The following is an 18,950-nucleotide window of genomic DNA, read 5'->3' as shown; positions in this document are numbered from 1 at the left end:
CTTTCTCTCTATCTCTATTTTTATCACTATTTCTCTCATTAGCTACCTATTCTTCCTTTCTATTAGTGTTTGATTTGGGTATTAGCATCATAAGCTTATTATCGAATAGAAATAGAATGGTGGGATGGATAATAGGTTGCTTTTAGTTTTAAAAAATATTTTTTTTAATTACTTTTTATAAAAACTTTGGTTACCAAAAATAACTTGTTTTTATTTTTAATTATCAAATAATTTAGAAAGGCAAAAACCAAAAAAAAAAAAAAAAAAAGCCTTCAAAATTAGTTAATAAGCAAAAAAAATTGGGTGATTTACCCAATTTACCCTTGAAGTTTTAAAGCTAAGAGTGAGGCACATACCTTTTAACACCACGAAATAAACGGTGTTAACATTTTGTCCTCAAGCTATACTGTTTATAAAGATTAGGGGTTAAGGTACCAAATATAAAGGTTACACGGGCAAATTGCAGAAGTGGCAAAAGATTAAGGGGAATTGACACAAAACAACATGAAATTTTCAATTTTTCTTGCTTAATAGTATCTTTTGGGACAGGAAACAATACACTTGAAAACTAAAAGAGAGGTTTGATTTCACCGAACCTAAACGAACCCAAGATTTGGAAGTGTACTTAGTTTATCATTAATCCAAACTTACAAATATCAAATTTTATTGGTTAATAGATAGAAGACATAAATTGTTGATTAAATACACGACTTGGTTAGAAAATAATATTTTTAAAGCATCCTTTGTTAATATCTTTAGTTTTTTTTTCCTTCTAGATTGTATATAGTTTTCTTACTTGAATTGTTTATTAGTATTAATTAATAATAGTTAGAGTTTGTTATATATATTAATAAACTAACAATGTGAAAAAGGGAAAAAAATTAAAAACCAATACAATTTTAAATTACATTTCATTTTCTGTTTATATTTTTTTCTACTTACATATATAATCAATATAAATATTTAACTGCCATTAATTAATATTAATCAACTATTGAAGTAAACAAACTATACATAATTTAGAAAAAAAAAAAAAAAATTTGAACACCTTAAGAAAGGTACCTGAAATCTCTCTTGACCTTTAGCCAAAAAAGAAAAAAAAAGTGTCCCTTTTACCCACCTCAGCTTGAATTGTTTCTTGCATATATTCAAAATCTTGTAAATGCTAGACACATGATATGGAGAACATCCTAAATATTGCAATATAATTTTATGTCTTATTTTTAATGTTGTACAATGAAAGCGTATATTTCCATACAACAAATAAAATGGATTATGTAATAGAATAATAAAAATGAAGGGACTCAATTCGTTAATTTTTTTGACCTTATTTCCATGGTTGAAGGAGGAATCGAATTTTAAATTCTGCTTTGAAAATATTCATATATAGTTGAAGATTCAAAATTCCTATAATTCGTGGACCAAAAGAGAACAAAAAATTCAGCAACTTTTGTTGATTAATTCTAAATTATAAAAGTTCAAACAAAAAAGAAGGGGGTCTCATAAGTCTTAAGATCCTAAATTCGAATTAGATCCTAAATTTGAAAGAGTATTCCCAGTAAGCAGGCTTTGTTGAATATATTCTGACAAATAGTATGTGGAAGTACACAGAAAGGGCAACATTGGGACAATTGTTGGGACGGCATGCAAAACCTATGGTTATTTTTATTTCTGCAATGTGGGACATACAAGATGGGTTTAATGGCGAACCATGAGAATAAAAATCTCTCATCGTGTTGATTTCAATGGAGTGAAGATGATGGACTACAATGTTTGGTGCTTTGCAATTAGCATGGATGTTGATGTTTTGAGAGAGTGGAGATTTGCTGTCTGCAAGAATATGTGTTTCTTACAAAGCCCTTATTTTTATGTTCTATTTCTTTTCCTTTACTTTCTTTCTTTCTTGTTTTTTTTTGGGCATTTTGGAATTCTACGTTGCTTTGTCTTTGAATTGGGTTCTTTAATCTTTTGGTTAAGAAGAGAAGTGATTTGATATGTTTTCAAACTGGGTTCCTAATCAAGACATGCTATTGGTCTACATTATCAAATGAGACGGTAATATAATGACATTAGTTAAGTAACCAATTATATAATTTATAGGACCGAGAAAAAAAACAATTGTGTAATTTATATCATAATTATTGTAGGGTTCTGAGAATATGAGTTGTCACCAAATTTGTTTAATAAAATATCAGACACTTGATGCCTCATATAATATAATATGGCATTCGAAAACCAAAAAAACAAAAAAAAAAGTTAAAATAAAATAAAATAAAACATTAGATTATCAATATGAAATATTGTTGAGTTTTACAGATTCATAAGTGTATTCTCACTTAACCAAATCTAGTAATACAATTTATTGCATATTTAAAAATTTTACTAACAATTTTTAACTTTGGGAAAAAAAAATATTTTTTTCACTTTTTCATTTTTCCTATAATATTTAATAAAGCCTATAAAAGTAGAAATTTACCTTGCAAATAATTTTTATATTTTTTATGTAATACGTTAATTTTTACATATATACATATGAAAGTGTTTTAATAGATACAACATATTTTGACTATCTTAAATAGTTAATATCATTTTAACTTTGTTATTTTTAAATTTTAGTATTAATCTAAGCTTTCTAATGACATCAATATTAAAAATAGAAATGCCAAATTATGAATAGCTGACGAGACTCATTTTTTTCAATAAAAATAAATAAAAATGAACTCACCTTTATCTAAAAAAAAAAAAAAAAACAACTATAGTTTTTTTTTTTTTTTTTTAATTCAATAAAACGCTATGGTCCCATATATTTTATTGTTGTGGGACCTACGTGTATACCAAATACGGCACAGCAACCCCACTGCCCATTGGAGAGGCTAATTAAATTTCTTTTTTTTTTTTTTTTTAATTTTTTTGCTAAAATGTTACCGGGATGCTTTAAACCTGATAATTTAAGAAATTTAGTATTAGAACATTTCCGTTGTTAAATGTTAATTTGTCATTGACGTTGAAATTTTTAAAATTTAGCATTGGTGTAGCCTTCCAATGATAAATGTTGATATCAATATTAAATTTTAATATTAATTCTCTAACTATGTATGCTAAAAAAAAATACTATTAAATTATAATTAACACTTATGGAATCTATTTTATCAATAACAAACAAAATTTATTAAAAAAATAAAATTATAATAATTTAAATATCAAATGGTGATTCCATTTATTTTTATTTCTATCAATTATAAAAAGTTAAAAATTAAAATTCTTATTAATAAATAGTATGGATCCCACAAGTTATTATGTTGAATTTGCTATCAGAATTTATCCATTATTGATTTGGTGTCAAATTTGACACCAAAATAGCATCTATATAATTTGCTATTTGTTTGTAAGAATGAATGAAAAAAATCCACCAATACTATAATTTAGTAATCCAATGCCAAAATAGCATTCCATTAAGCATGCTCTAATTTGGTAAAGTTTGCCACTCTTTGTAAGACTTTGTTTGGTTGGAGGAAGACCTCTCTCGGCTTCATCCTTGTTTTGACAATGAAGTGGCTTCTTCTGTTTAACTTGATGAAACTTTTTCTATAAAAAAATGTTACGGGTTCGTTTTTTTTAGTTTCAAAAAGTCAAAAGAGATTTACACGAAGTTAACCAATAATGTTCATGTTAGCAACAAGTCTCATCGGTTATCATCTAATTTATTTGACAAACAACAATACCTTATCTTATTAGATGTCCTGTTTATTTTAATTTGCTAATCATTAATTTATTGTCACATTATAAACAAATATTATTTTAAATGTATCTTCTCAAAGCCTCATCTTTATTTATTTATTTATTTTCCCATGAATTTCTTTTTTCTCTCTTTTATGTGTTCGCTTCACCATCTGTAACTTCATTGGTCAAATATGCATAAGATAAGAACATATGGTCAAATTTATTAAATATATGCAACTCAAATGGGAAACGTTCTATGGAGATGTTGAAAAGCAACCTCACTTTGCTCACAGATATTGTATACGGTGAATCCATTTGACACGCAAGCTACTATAGAGAAACATCTCCGAAGATGCAAAAAGAAAAATTGAACCACAATATTTATAATAAAGTCAATCATAAAGATATTGAAGGAAAAAAAAAAAAAGTCAATCCTAAAGAGTTCAATAAGCAACTCTAACCTCAAATTATTTGCATTCAAATTGAGCTTTTTTTCTCATTCTAATTGTGTTATATATATATATACACATATATTTAAAGAACAATTTCTATCAAGTTATCAATTTCCATTTTCAAAATATCATTTGAGATTTAATTTTCTTCAAATAAAACAGGCATTATGTTCATTTGTCCAATATGTTTATACACTAAAAACTTTTTCCACCATTTTTTGGGGCTAATTTTGTAGAGAGATCCATCCCCCCATCCCAGCTTTAGCAGTCTTTTTGGAAAAACGAATAAAAGGTGCTATCTTTTCCTAGAAAAAGAAAAAAAAAATAAAGAAAAAATTGAAGGGAGGGAGGGAAAGCATGTTTTTCGTGGAAATTAAAAATATATATAATATACAGAGGTAAGAGGGTGTTTGTCATTTGTCACCACGTAGGCCAAGATCAACTCTAGGCGCTTGACAACTTGATATGGCTTTCAAACTCAAATATCAAAATCAACAACAAAAATATGTCTAACTTTTTCTCATTATAACTCTAGACTTTCTTCCTGCTTTTCCTACCCAATCCTTCTTTTTCCAAACACAAAATCTGCGATTTGTTTACTTGTTTCACTTTTTTATTTTTCATGTATCTTTTCCCCTTAAATTACCCCCTCCATTCCAATCTAATCCATTAATACAGTTGTCTTTTTCCTAGCCTTTCCATCGGAGAGGAATGTCATGGAATCTAAAGCAAAGTACAAACAAACAAAAGCAAACTCGAAAGGTTGTATGAAAAACTCGAAAGGGCGTTACTATGGCTTTCTTTCAAATACAACCTGGGATCACTAATGGATACACTTTTTTCTTTTGACACACACACACACACACACTCACACACACATATATATATTTATATGTTCCCTATAATCAATGTCCTGAAGAATTTAATCCTTTTCAGCCAAATAACAATTAAATATAGAGAAAGAAAGAAACCTATTTTTCTTTTACTTGAAATAAAGTCACCCAAATTTTCTTCTTCTTATTATTATTATTTTGTCTTATAAATAACAAACATGTACTTACAATAAAACAGTAAAATAAAATAGATTTGAGTTCTTATATAATTGGGTTTCACAAACGCTAACCCTGAGAATTATTACTCAATTTTTGTTTATTGGCTTAGAAATTTATGTATAAAACATCTTGAGCCATTCATTTTTTTAAGCCGACTGCGAATGTATATGGGCAAATAATTAATCATAAGGTATGTTTTTGTGGCCAAACAAAAAAAAGCAGTTTCTAATAGAGCCAATTCGTCATACTATTTGCAATGTGGAAAGCCTACCTTTTGGTTTTAATTCCCAACATCTCCTATCAGCACAGAGATCTGCCCATGTGCATCCCAGGTGCTCTCTCTCAGGCACAACAGCTAGCAACCACAGTGTGCAGTGGGTAATTCCAATACAACCCTTTTAGCCAAAAAACATAAAATAAAATTCCAATACAACTCTTCACTCTCGCCCCCAAAATAAAATAAAAAATATATATTTACGTATGGATAATTATGAATTTGGAAAAGCATTTCTTTCATTTTCATTATGAGAAAAAAAAAGTAACATGGAAAAGGATATCCATATTCTAGCCACCAAACTACATGCAAATAAGCTGCACTTTTTTTTTTTTTTTTTCTTTTACCTTATGTAACATAAAGTATTAACATTGCTCACCTTATTCCAGCTAGCAAGACAGGTTTTTGTAACAATAAGTTATTTAGATACTTAAGTTTTGTCTTCTAGTTTTGCTTACTCTGGTTTTCTCAATCAGATAGCTCTCCATAGAAAACCCACCAAAAAACCCCGACTATGAAAAGGTCTAAAAAAGTATTCGTGAATTCAATCATTTTTCCATTTCCCTCTCTGTGAAGTGAGAAGCAAAAGAAGATTAATAAAAATAAACAAAAAGGGAAAAAAAAAAAAAAAGGAAGAAAAACCCAGAACCCAAGCCTTCATTTCTCTATCAAACCGTCTTCTTTCTGATCACTTTCACTCTCATCATCACCATCTCCTTTCTTGCAAGTTTCTTGAAACTGATCAAATCCTTCTTTGTTAGGACTACTCTCCAAGGCCCTCTTCTCTTGCTCTTCTTCTTCAACACCGTTACCATTCTTCTCTCTCAACCCTGCATTGTTCCGGTTTCTCTCGGCTCTCACCTTCAATATCTCCAATAATTCCCTCACCGCTTTGAGCTTGAACCGCCGGTTCTTGATCAGAACCTCACTGACATCCGCCGGAGTCATCTGGGCTTTATCAACAACCGCTTCCAATTCCTCCAAAATATCACCCTCCAAATCGCTCTCCTCGTAACCCAGATAATTCTTTATCAGAATCTTCAATGCCGGAAAAGTACAGTAGCTCATATAGATATGCATATCCATCCTACCACTCCTCAGCAATGCCCGGTCAAGCTTCTCGACATGATTGGTGGTGAACACGAAAATCCTCTCGCTCCCACAACACGACCACAACCCATCGGTGAAATTCAACAGCCCAGAAAGCGTAATCGAATTCCCTCCACCATCTTCGCCGGAACCCGACCCACCTCGAATATCCGAGGAATCGTAATAATTCCTGGGGTTTTTCGAACCACCACCAGCAGGGCCGTTGTTGGTCTTGTTCCTATTAGTCAAATTAATGGAGCAGTCAATGTCCTCGATGACAATAATGGATTTGGAGGTGGTTTTCATCAGCAATTTCCTGAGCTCGGAATTGGTATGAACCTCAGTGAGTTCAAGATCGTAGATATCATAACCAAGATAATTAGCCATTGCAGCAATCATGCTGGATTTACCAGTACCAGGAGGACCATAGAGCAAATAACCCCTTTTCCAAGCGCGTCCAGTTTTCTGGTAGAAAGATTGGCCATTGGCGAACTCTCGAAGATCTTCCATGATATCTTCTTTCATTGCGGGGTCCATAGCCAGCGTGTGGAACGTGCTGGGGTGTTTGAATGGGACAGATTCCCAAGGGTGGCCCCGAGAGTCCAACGACCCGCCACGTGAATTGGTGTACAAAAGCCGGTCCTGGTTCTTCCTCCTGATTTCGTTGGCTTTCTCCATTATGTAGTCCATGTAGGAGCTCAATATCACGGGCTTGTCTCTCTTCCTGATTCGCAGCGTGAATCCTCTCTTCTCGTCCGGCAGTGGACGCCATGAGAATGTCTGGGCTTGTCTCTGCGTCACCACGTGTTCCCACAGCACCGTGACGCCGTTGAAGGTGTCGACGATGCAGTCATTGTTGGAGAGACCGAAAGTAATGGCGCTAGCATTCAACGCGCGGGTGAGGCTGAGTCTGCTTCCGGTGATGGAGACGGAAGAGCTCAGGTAGAGCTGGACGGCGTTGTAGAGCTCGTTGGTATTGACGCCGTCGATCTCGGTGATGTCGAAGTAGCAGTAGGAGGAGAACCAGTTGAAGATCCGGTTGAAGAGCTTCACGACAGCGAAACGGAGCTCCGGTGGGAAAACTGCCTGGAGGAGGCTCTGGCAGAAGGCTAAAACACCCAGAAGGGAAGCCAAAGAGGTCCAGTATTCTTTCATCCTTTTTTTTTTTTAAAAATTTTTGGGTTTGGAGGGTCAAAATTTTGTAAATTTGTAGAAGAGAGAGATTGAGTAAGAAAACCAAAAAAAAGTGTTTTTATTTTTTGCTTGGAAGAATGGGTATTGGGTAGGTGTGGTTTTTGAGAGAGAAAAAGTAAGAAAGAAAGACCTGGTTTTCAAACAAATGGTTGTTGCTCAATTTATAGAGAGAAGTGATGGGTTTTGGGAATTTCTCTTCTGATGGTCCTTCAGAAACTGTAAAAAATTGACAGTGATAGAGAGAGAGAGAGAGAGAGAGAGTGAAAGAAAATTGGAAAAAAAAAAATTTTAATGAAAGAGAGGGAGAGAATAAAGCAAAAGGTAGAAAAAAAAATTAAAGAAAAAGAACTCAAAAGGGAAATGGAGGATCTGAAATAGGTGGGGTGGGATAGGGGGGTGGGCAAGAGAAAATAAGGGGGATATAAGTACCAAAAAAAAAACAGCAAAGGAATAGGAGAAAATAACAAAAATGGATTTTGGATTTATGAGTTTGGGGAAGAATCAGAGATGGGTCCTATATGGGGGGTTTGAAGGGTTAAGAGGAGTGTTTTGAGTGACATACAGAGAAGTTTTATTTGGACTTTTTATCTTCCTCTACATTATCATGGAGGATTTGAATACAAGCTGCTGGCAATGAAGGACCATGGGATTGTGAAATGAGATTGAATGATGTTTCAAGATCCTTGAATAGGACAAGGAATGAAGCTATTAGGATTTTACTGCTGCACCCAGGCCCTGCCTGCCTTCCTCCTGCACATCTGTATACTTTATATTTATATATATAGCATCGTTTATGATAGAGATGTTAGCATTTTTTTTCTTTTCCTATTAATGTGGTAATAATTTTTAAAAGAATCATTATCAGTACTATAAAAATAATAATTTTTTATAAATTATTGAAAAGGTCTTTAAAAAAAATTTAGAAAAAAAAATCCCCAAAATCTTAATACCCTGATAGAGATATGTGCATGTAAGTTTTGCCAGGTGTTAATATCGTTTTACCGACTTAAGAAAGAAAAAAAAAATTATAGTAGATTTAAGGAAAAACCAAAAAGAATGCAAAGTATATGATCCATATATCCAAACACACTCATAGAAGGCATTTTATTTTATTTTTTTTTGGTGGACCCCACTTAGCTTTTGGCTCACATGTCAAACATATTTATCATATATTTGGGTTTTTTTTTTTTTTCTCTTATTTTTTATTTTTTGGTTCTGAGATAGAGCACAAACACATCTTTCTTTCTCTTCTAATGACGAATGGTTTGTAAGTAATTGGCAGAGTCAAGTCCCAAAAGTTTGCTTAATCTATAGAAGAAAATCTCAAAAGATTGAGAATGCTGCTAAAAGAATCAAATATAAATTAGATAATGAAATAAAAAACGATTCTCTTTTCCCATTCATTCAAGCTTTTGAATTTTTTTTTTTTTTTTTTTTGTCCCTTGGTTTGAGGCCAATTTTGATGGCTTAATCTGGGGGGTACATATCTTAGACTTTGCCTTTTTGCCGAGTGCCAATTCCTATTTTGCTTTTTTTCATCTACAATTTAAAAAAAAAAAAAAAAAAAAAAAGAAATCCATCAATTTATGTAGGTTTGTTATGATGGGCTCTGTGCACAAGGGTCTGTCTTTCTTAGCCTGTCTTTAGACGTCTGATTCAGACCATTTATGCTGCCCTTGTATTTATTGGATTTTCAAAATCCCAATTCCTCTTAAATTGGTTTTTATAAAGATGGTAGGTATTTTATGGTGATGACTGATGATTAATTAAAAGGTACAACCACTTCTGCATTGATTAGAAACACAAAATAATAATAATAATAATAATAACAATAATAATTAAAAAAAAAAACCAATCTCACGTGCCTTTGTTTCGCATCGGTTAAACTATCAATTTTTTTTTTTTTTTGGGGATAATGTTAAACAAAACAGCTAATGTAAACAAGAAAAAAAGCCTAAGCTATTGAAACTAGAAAAGCAAAGGGACTTTACATCCAACTGGGCTCTCCCTTTCTTTTCAATCACAAGTTCACAACCTCTGGTTCTCTGCTGCTCAAATAATAATAATAATAATAATAATAACTTTGTCTCACAACCCAAAATTTCTAATCATGATTTGTATATATATGTGCATTATTATTTGACAGAGAGATGATGATCAATTCAAGACAATAATAATGCTATATTTTGCATCAATCAAAAAGTTATGCCATGAAATATCATTGGGAAGTATAATATTTAAACAAATCAAATTCAATATTATTATTATTATTCCATCTTAATCCCAACCACCCAACAAAATATTTTGGAATTTTTTTATTTTTTTTGTCCAAATTTTTGAAAGCAAAAGAAGTCAAAGGCATCATAAAGGAGAAAGAAATTATACATCTAGGAAAATGAACCGTTTTCGTTTAATTTCTTGTCAAATATAATTGTACTTTACCGTTGGTGGAGTAAAGACTCTCTTCCCCGATATAGATTTTGGCAAATATTATTATGTGATGTCAGAACAAATTAAAATGCTCTACAGATCAGTAAATGTTTGGAAACTTTTTTTTTGGGTAAATAGTAAATGCTTGGAAACTTTTTAAACAAAACAGTACTACTGTGTTATTTTTCATTAAAGTATGGTTATAATTAGTTTGTCACTTGTATGTGGTAATTTAATAACTAACCAAAACTTAAACTAGAATATAAAGTATGATTAGGAACTTTTTGTCTGTCAGAGCATGGATACATAGAGTGTTTCATGCTGAGCCAGCCATGTTATAAAAATGGAATATTTATATAATATTATAATAAAAATAAAATATGGAGAAGACTAGTTAAAAGATAGAAACAGGTGATAAGAGAAGCGATAAGAATCAATCTCAGCTTTCTCATCAGTTTTGTTGTGTTTTGTCTGGTTTTGAGGAGAGAAGATAGAAGTGACTCTTTTTGTTTTTGTTTTTGTTTCTTCCAAAATAAAGATCCAAAAAAGAGAATCCTTTTGGGTTTTGTTACCCTCTCTCTTTCTCTCTCTCTCTCTCTCTCTCTGTGACTACTATTTTGCATCATTTCGTCATCTGCTGCTTCTGCATGCAAAATAGAACACTCAGCCAGCCCCTGGTCTTCTTTACCACACACCACACTAGCAAGTAAAACTCACCCATTACGTAAACCAACCTCATCCGTCTGTTTTCTTTGTTTTTGTTGTCATTTTTTTAGTTTTCATTTTTTCACCTCCTCCAAATAACTAGCTAGACTAAAGGCTATAATAGGGTAGCTAGAGAGCAAAAGCTGTGTAGCTGTTTTCTCTGCGCTTGTGTGTGTTTTTAATCGAGTCAGTATTGCCGTACAAAAGTTCACATACACGTAATCCAAATGATAGTGTTACAAAATAATCATAATAATTAATCCAAAAAAATTAAGTGAAAAAACAGTGGTGGGAGAGACCATCTATAATGCTCTTGACCGTACAATCCTGATGCCCACGTAAAAAACCCAAACGAAACAATGGTTACGATAAAACTGTTTCATATATATGACTACTGACTGACCACTTCCAGACTCCGGTTGGTCCCTCCAAGATACGTACCATTTATATTCTGCTTTTCTGTTCACCAACATGTGTATATCTATATATATTTTCTGCCTTACTATTAATTTTATTTATATATTATGAAAAAGTTGATATATTACTAGTGAATTTTGATAGTATTATTCTTTTTTTTGGTGAAAATTTTGATAGTATAATTCAAGATCTGGTGTATATGCGATTTAATTACTTTGAGTTGTCTTTTGAGAATGTAACTTAATGTAAACAAAAGTGGGGAAAAAAGAGAATGTAATTTGATGTAAACATATATCACCACGTATCGCTAGTGGTTAAAAACCAACAAGTACAACTGGTGTTGGATATCCACCTTTATCACCATCAATAGTAAGACTATGGAGAGGCTATGAGGCACCAGTGTAGGCATCGACCAATGACACGTGTGTGGACTTTGCGTGGTGTAGCGAAAAATAATCTCTATGTGTAAAATCATGTCTAAAGTGTAAAATATTGCATCTTCATATAGACTTTGCTTATAGAAATTTAAATAAAAATAAAATATAAGTTTATGACTCTCAATCATACATATAAATATTGGATCAGAAAGCCCTACTTAATCTATAACGTGAAATACATTGATTAAATATTTTTTTCTAATAGTGCTACAAAACTTTACCATAAGAAATTTCATTATTTTACATTTAAATATTTTGTTATAATATTGTGTGTTTCGTGAATTCTTTTTAAACTCATCAATAATTATACATATATATATTTTTTATAGAACTAAACGAATATAAAATTTAAGCTCGAATACATGAAGTATTATTCGAATTATGAAATGCGAGTATATACTATTTTTTATTTTTTCATTATTCTTTGAATTTAATGGCCTCGATTGAGCTTGACTGAATTCCATGAGGTACTTTCTTATGTAAATAAGCTACCTTTAATCATTAAGACAAATCATGTTTAATTCGTTAACATTAAGCTTTCTCATATAAGAGTACCAAACAAGTCCCTCAACATGAAAATGTTTACATTTTTTATTACTATATATATATATATATATGTATGCACACATATTACATGCATGTTTCTTCAGTTCCTTATAAAATCTAATTAGACAAAAATGCAATAAATTTGAAATTTGAAACCTTAAATTGAAAAAGTTTAAAATTTGAAAATTAAAAATGCAATTTCTTCAAACTATAGGATATTAAAACGCATTAATCCTAAAATTAATCATGTTAAATATGAAGTTTCATATATGTAGAAATTATGATATAAGCTGCTTGTGCATGAACTTTTAATAGTAATTAATCAAATCATGTAGATATTCGAGGTTAATTTCAACAATTTTTTTTTCTATGTGCATGCATTTGAGTTGGGGGCAATTTCCCAAAGGAAAACAGTTTATTAAACATGCTTCAGTTATGAAATTTTTGTAGTAAATAAATAAATATCACTTAGATATTTCCTCAGTTATAATATGTTAGGAGAATAACTTTACATTAAGTATCTATTGATGTTAACTATTGCTATTTACAAAATTAAAATTTTAATATTAAATCATTAATTGAGATATCACCTTTAGTATTTAACATATCAATATGTTTCCATTTTATATGTTCCCAGCAGATTATTACTTATATTACTTAATATACACAAATTCAATTTTATAAGGTTTTTTCTTTTAAAAAACAAAATTATAAGTAAGACAAACTCAAGTTGGACAAATCTTGAATAATCAATTCGTCACTATATAAAGTTTCTTGAGCAAGAATACCAAACGACTTCTCAATAATATATATATTATTTAGAGCTATTTTTTTATATTCTAATCTTGCATGTTTCATGAGTTCGAAAGTCGCGTAAAATATGATGTTTGTTAGAAATTAAAACAACAAAATTTAAGCTTGAGCTAGCAGGAATCTTTTTGGAAATCAAATCAATTAAGTCTCTCTATTAGTTTCAGCAATTTTTAATCGTTTTATTAAGACAAACGCAAGCATCATTCTTTGAGTTCAGTCGACTTATTTAAAGCCTCAAGTTTTAGTTTTAATTGAATGAGTTTGAGTGCATATAGTATTTACAAAAGTTTTATGATTAAGCATGAATCAGAAGATCTGTTTATTTGTTTATTAAGAAAAATGTGAACATTAAAATATTTGAATTTAAAACTCCTCCAGTTTGCGTTAAAGAAATTAGTTTTTTTTTTTTTTTGGGGAAGAAAAGTAAAAAAAAAAATTGTTAAAGTTAATTAAATTGAGTTTCCTTTTTTCTGGCCATCAATAATTAAATTTAATTTTGAATAATAACTTATCCTTAATTTGGTCTCGTCTAGCTAATGTGCATATATATATATATATATAGAAGAAGAAAATAGCTAAACTGGTACAAAACCTCACGTGGTTACAAAAGTTTACTTTTGTTTAGTAATATGTTGCAAAGTATGTACCTGCCTTTTTTCTTTTTTTTTTATAACAAAAAAAACAAAGATCCTTAAGAATCAATCAAATTGATATCGACATGTTTCAAAAATTATTCAATAGTCTATTGAAAAATTTGATTTTTTTTTTTTTTTTTTTGTTTATTCAAGTGAAAGTAAGGCCTCGATCTTGCCTAAAAGTAGTTAAGTTTACTTAAATTCAGTTCTAGTGCTAATTGAAGCTTTAGTTGACGGATCAAATTAAACCTACCTAATTAATTAAATTGGACAAAAACGGCAGCTTCGATTTATTCAACATTTAGATTCCTATATGAGGTTTTAGGTTAGAAATAATAGTAATAAAAAAAAGTTTCCGACACAAAAATTGAAGATAATCATTTCTGTATACAAATTGTATATGTGGTAAAATAATAAAAAAGTAGTCAGTTGGACTTTGACCTTTTCAAAGCGTATGGGCTAGCAGCCGATATATCTTTCTCTACATCCTTGTCCTATCTTACAATAAGCATCATTGTTCACCTTTTATTTATTTATTTATTTACTTATTTTTGAGCTGTTTATTTTAAGAATCTTTACTTGTAAAGTCGGCTAATTGCAGGCATACACATATGTGTTTTGCGGCCGAACGATAATCATTGACAAGTAAAGGAAAAGATAATATTGAGATCTCAATGTGCATTTTGATTCTGCTTCTCTTTTTTCATCAATATCTCCTTATCTGGTTAGGTGAGATTATTTAGTCTAAGCCCTTCATGTTTATTACGATGTCGTAGGTTTAAGATACACTTTCTGCCCTTTTAAAATAGCTGTAACCAAATCACTAATAATAATAATTATTATAATAATAATACTCCCTTTGTTTTTTTCTTTTTATCGTTTGTACTTCAAAATTATGGCTCTTATCCAAGATTATCCACAAATTATGCATGCAAAGGTGCTTCATATTAATAATTAACCTTTTTTAAATTTAAGATTCATGATCATGATCATCAGCATATAGTAAACCATATATCGATCCCAAATGTTTGAGAGAAAAAAGTAAATTAGATTATTAATTTACCTAAAGAATGTCCATCTATCCTATCAAGAAGATTTGCATTTAAGTCGTGAAACATAAATTAATTGATAAAATTCTCAATTAAAAGTGGCGGAGCTGCAAAGAATTGGTGTGGTGTATCTTTAATAATGATCATGAGCTTCCCTTCTTTGCTGCAAGAAGGTGAATCAAAAGCAAAAAACGCACATGGTATTCAGGAAAAAGTTATGGAAATGTAAAAATATTGAGGCAGAAATTCACCACACCCATTGTTTAAGAGTTAATTCATTTAGATATTACCAAAAAAAAAAAGAAAAAAAAAGGGTTAATTCATTCAGCATGGTTTTTGGCACATTGATTTTCACTTTCTTGTGTTTCTGGCTTTTGACTTGCAAGAATAGTAAAGAGAATCTTTAAAGCATCATTTTCTTTTTTCTTTTTTTAATAATGCTGGGCTGCTGTTAGGTGGGATAATTATCACACCTCTGATTCAGATTCTTTAAAATGAACACACCCATTTTTCTATCAGTTAATTACCATCAAAGAAAAAGATCCGCAGGTCGATTACTTTACTATTAAGGGATTTAATAATAACAGTAATTTCCAGAGAGGTCCAGTCATCTCAAACTGACAAAGAAGTCCTGTAGAGACCGTACTTAATTAGTTTTAGCAAAAGTAAAGTCATTTGGTAATAAAAATGATGAAGCCTAATAAATTAATCAGGGCCTTAATTATATATTTTTAAATTGCCTTAATTTGTTTGATAAAATTGTTTCGGAAATTTTAATCTTTAGATGGAAGTCTAGCTCTAGCATCTTATTTTAAAAAGCAGAGAAATGGCTTTTTTATCCAATTATTCCACATGAAACTCTCAGACAGATTATGAAAGATTTACTTGTGGAAGAAGTAGTACTAAAATGCAACTATTAATAATTATTTCTTGTACCCGTTGGCTTGAATCGAATGCATTATTAAGATGTTCAAAAGGTTGTCAATGCACCAACTCTCCGCACGCATAAGTACACCAACTGTTTGATATGACTACATGCCCCTATATCTTTCACCAAAAAAAATAAAAAGTTCAATTTATTAGTCTACTTTTTTTCTGTAACTTAAATTTATTAGTCTACTTTTTTTCTGTAACTTAATTGGGCGGATATAGAGTATCAGGAGGGGAAAGGGATGCCCATTCAGGATGACAATGATTGTGCGAGAAACATAGCCTGCCTACTTCGACGACCACAATATTGTAGCTTTTGGGTTGGGTGCATAGCTGTGCATGAGCAAATTCAAGGTTCCCAAACAAAACTTATGGAACACTATAATTAGCCATAAGGTAAAAGAGAAAATTGTCTATTTACGATTTTATAAGATGGTCCTTCTATTACAGTGTTTTTGAGTGTCAAATAAAGAAAGGCAAATCCCACTCCATGATCATTGTTAGAGCAGTTTTAATGGCATTGAAATGCTAAAAAAAATAGTATAATTGTACCTCTTTATATGTTTCATTCGAACATTATATAAGATAACAATTACATTTTTGATACCAAATTTGGTTCTAAAAATACAATTTTGATATTTTTGATTGTAGATTCCATTATAATAAAATTTTTAAGGTCTACACCATTAAAAAGTAGATTTATTTTTTTTAATTGTTAAAGTTAAAACAAGTGAAATCTAGCTAAAATTTGTTTTAGTAGATAAAATAAAATAATGTGATTAAATAAAATACATATTTGATAATGTTATTTTTTATCATATGCTATTTATCAAAATGTGATATTGACATTGATATTTATCATTAAAGAAGATATGCTAATGTCAAAATTTGAAAATGCCAATAATATACATTAAAGAGGATATGCTAATATCAAAATTTGAAAATGCGAATAGAAAAATTTACGCTCTTGTAATTACTTACAGGAAAGTAGTGTTGGGTTTTTTACTAGTTTTGAGGCACTTTTTCTGGTGAGAACAAATATGAACATGAACAGAGGTAAATTATGCTAATGAAATAGCAGTTATAAAAGGGCAGATTAGAAGAAACTAGCTATTATACAAGTATTCATATTTTTTGGCTAAAGGAATATAATTAATTAATTAATTACAGAGACAGAACAAGGCAATAACAAAAAAAAAAAAAAATTAATCATAGCTAGGCTTTCATAGACACCTAAGCTTCAAAAGAAGCAAGCCTGTGTTTTATTTGAAACATAGATTCCCTAAACGTACAACAAAGTTCAAGAGCTGATAAACCCAAGAAAACGTACTAGTGCTGAATTTATTGATCTTTAGCCATATATTTTACATCACGTTCCCAATTTCGCCAAGAAACTATATTAGATTGAACGTGATTGGAAGGCCAATATCCCATCCAAATTAAGCTAGCATGCATAATCAATGTTGAGTTTCGTATAAATTTTAAGCCACCAGCTTTGTAGGCTCTCGGTTTATTATTTGGTTTGAAGAAATTGAACCTCATAAATTGAAAAATGTTTCTCACATCTCCAGAAGCAACTTCACCATAATTATATGTCTTAGTTCCAATTTGGCCTCCAAGCCAAGCGGCATGTCTCTAGCACAACCACAGAAAGCGAGCCATCATAAATTACTGTTACTTTTTACTGGAGAAGAAACTGATTTTCAAGAAAAATTAAACCTCGATTTCAAAAATCAGTTTTGCTTTTTCCATCAACTTGGCTGACCCACAATTAATTTTTAGCTGGTTCCAACTTTTGCCGTTTTTATTTACTTATTAACTTTTTGGGGTTTCTTTATGTGATGCTATGATTATCAATAATCAACCAAGGACTTCGCTCTTTACAGCTCACCGGTCCAAACATTATGCATTCCAGGAACTGGAAAACGAAATCCTATCTTTTATGGAGAACATCTAAAAATGGAAGCCTTTTCAGTTTTGAGATCGAACGGTTTAATAAATAATAATAATGATAATCAATTTCATTACCAAATAGTAGTGGTAATTACAAGAGGAACTAATGTTTACATATGTGAAAACAGACATCTTCGATAATTCAAAATTCAAATTCATCGATAACCTCATAACCAATTCATCATTATATTGATTATTGTTTAGGAGGAAAAACCCCAAAAAAACAGGGAAAAAACTTTATGGCAATAATGAAATGAGAGTTGTATTGTTTTGGGAATTTGGGAGGTGTTATTTGAACATTTCAAAAGAACGTACGTTGATTATGTTAACATAGAATTCGTAAACTCACTAGTGGCACTCACTTCATTCTTCCGCTTCAATGCCTACGTATCATTTTACTTATTGACCAAAAAATGTATGGTTTTACCTTTTTTTTGGCTTGAGGGAAAAATAAAAAGAAGAAGAAGAAGAAATATTAAAGACATAAAAGAACTAAAGAAACAAAAGAAATAGCTTCATTCTTCAAGCTTTATGATCAACTCAACCTTCTAAATAAAAATTGCCACAAAACACAAATTTCAAAATTAATTTTCAAAAATTTACTTCAACACAAACATGTGTATCTAACTTTCTATGGTGAAGAAACTAGAATGCTGTCAAGTAGCGGCTCAGAAACCAAACTCAGGACTAGTCAGTTAGGACTAGTCAAGTAATTAGACATTTTTAGAGTCTAGTCAGTTACTAGACCAAGCAGGGCCTAATAGAAGCTGTAACATTATTATCATAGTCTACAGCCTAATCAATAACTTAAGACTTGGGGTTACGTAGCATAAGTTTTGACTTTTTAAGACAACAGCCTACAGGCAATAGGATTAGCCATAAGGTAACGACACGAAAGAAGGTAGACTTTAGGGCACATGAGGTGGATAAATAACTGCCCTTTAATAAAAAATAAATAGTGGATCAGAATCTAAACCTAAACTGATCAAATGGATTTGGGGAATGATACAAGATAACACTGATATCATTGTGCTATCACTGCCTTCCATTTACAAATTACTAAAATACTAAAACAAACAAGTATTCCAACTGATGCCCTTATAGATGTATTGTAACAAGTTGGAGAGACTAATCCCCTATTTTTGAAAAAACAAATCTGTTTCAAGCGTTAAAAATATCGTGTTATTATTTATAAATAAACATAGAATATACAACCTTCAACAAATCATATCATATAACACAGGTTCTAAATGT

The 18,950-nt window shown here is 30.7% G+C and overlaps 1 protein-coding gene across 1 annotated transcript; it reads right to left on the bottom strand.

Annotated features, from left to right (window-relative positions):
- Positions 1-5,712: 5,712 nt before the first annotated feature.
- On the bottom strand, positions 5,713-8,583 carry LOC107410637 (AAA-ATPase At5g57480). The gene has a single exon (XM_025077502.3). The coding sequence runs from the start codon at positions 7,740-7,742 to the stop codon at positions 6,156-6,158; it is 1,587 nt and encodes a 528-aa protein (XP_024933270.2). The 5' UTR covers positions 7,743-8,583; the 3' UTR covers positions 5,713-6,155.
- Between the last annotated feature and the right edge of the window lie 10,367 nt (positions 8,584-18,950).

Source organism: Ziziphus jujuba, chromosome 1, assembly GCF_031755915.1.
Source record: "Ziziphus jujuba cultivar Dongzao chromosome 1, ASM3175591v1".
In the NCBI taxonomy this organism is placed as follows: domain Eukaryota; kingdom Viridiplantae; phylum Streptophyta; class Magnoliopsida; order Rosales; family Rhamnaceae; genus Ziziphus; species Ziziphus jujuba.
This window is presented reverse-complemented; position numbering and strand designations above follow the sequence as displayed.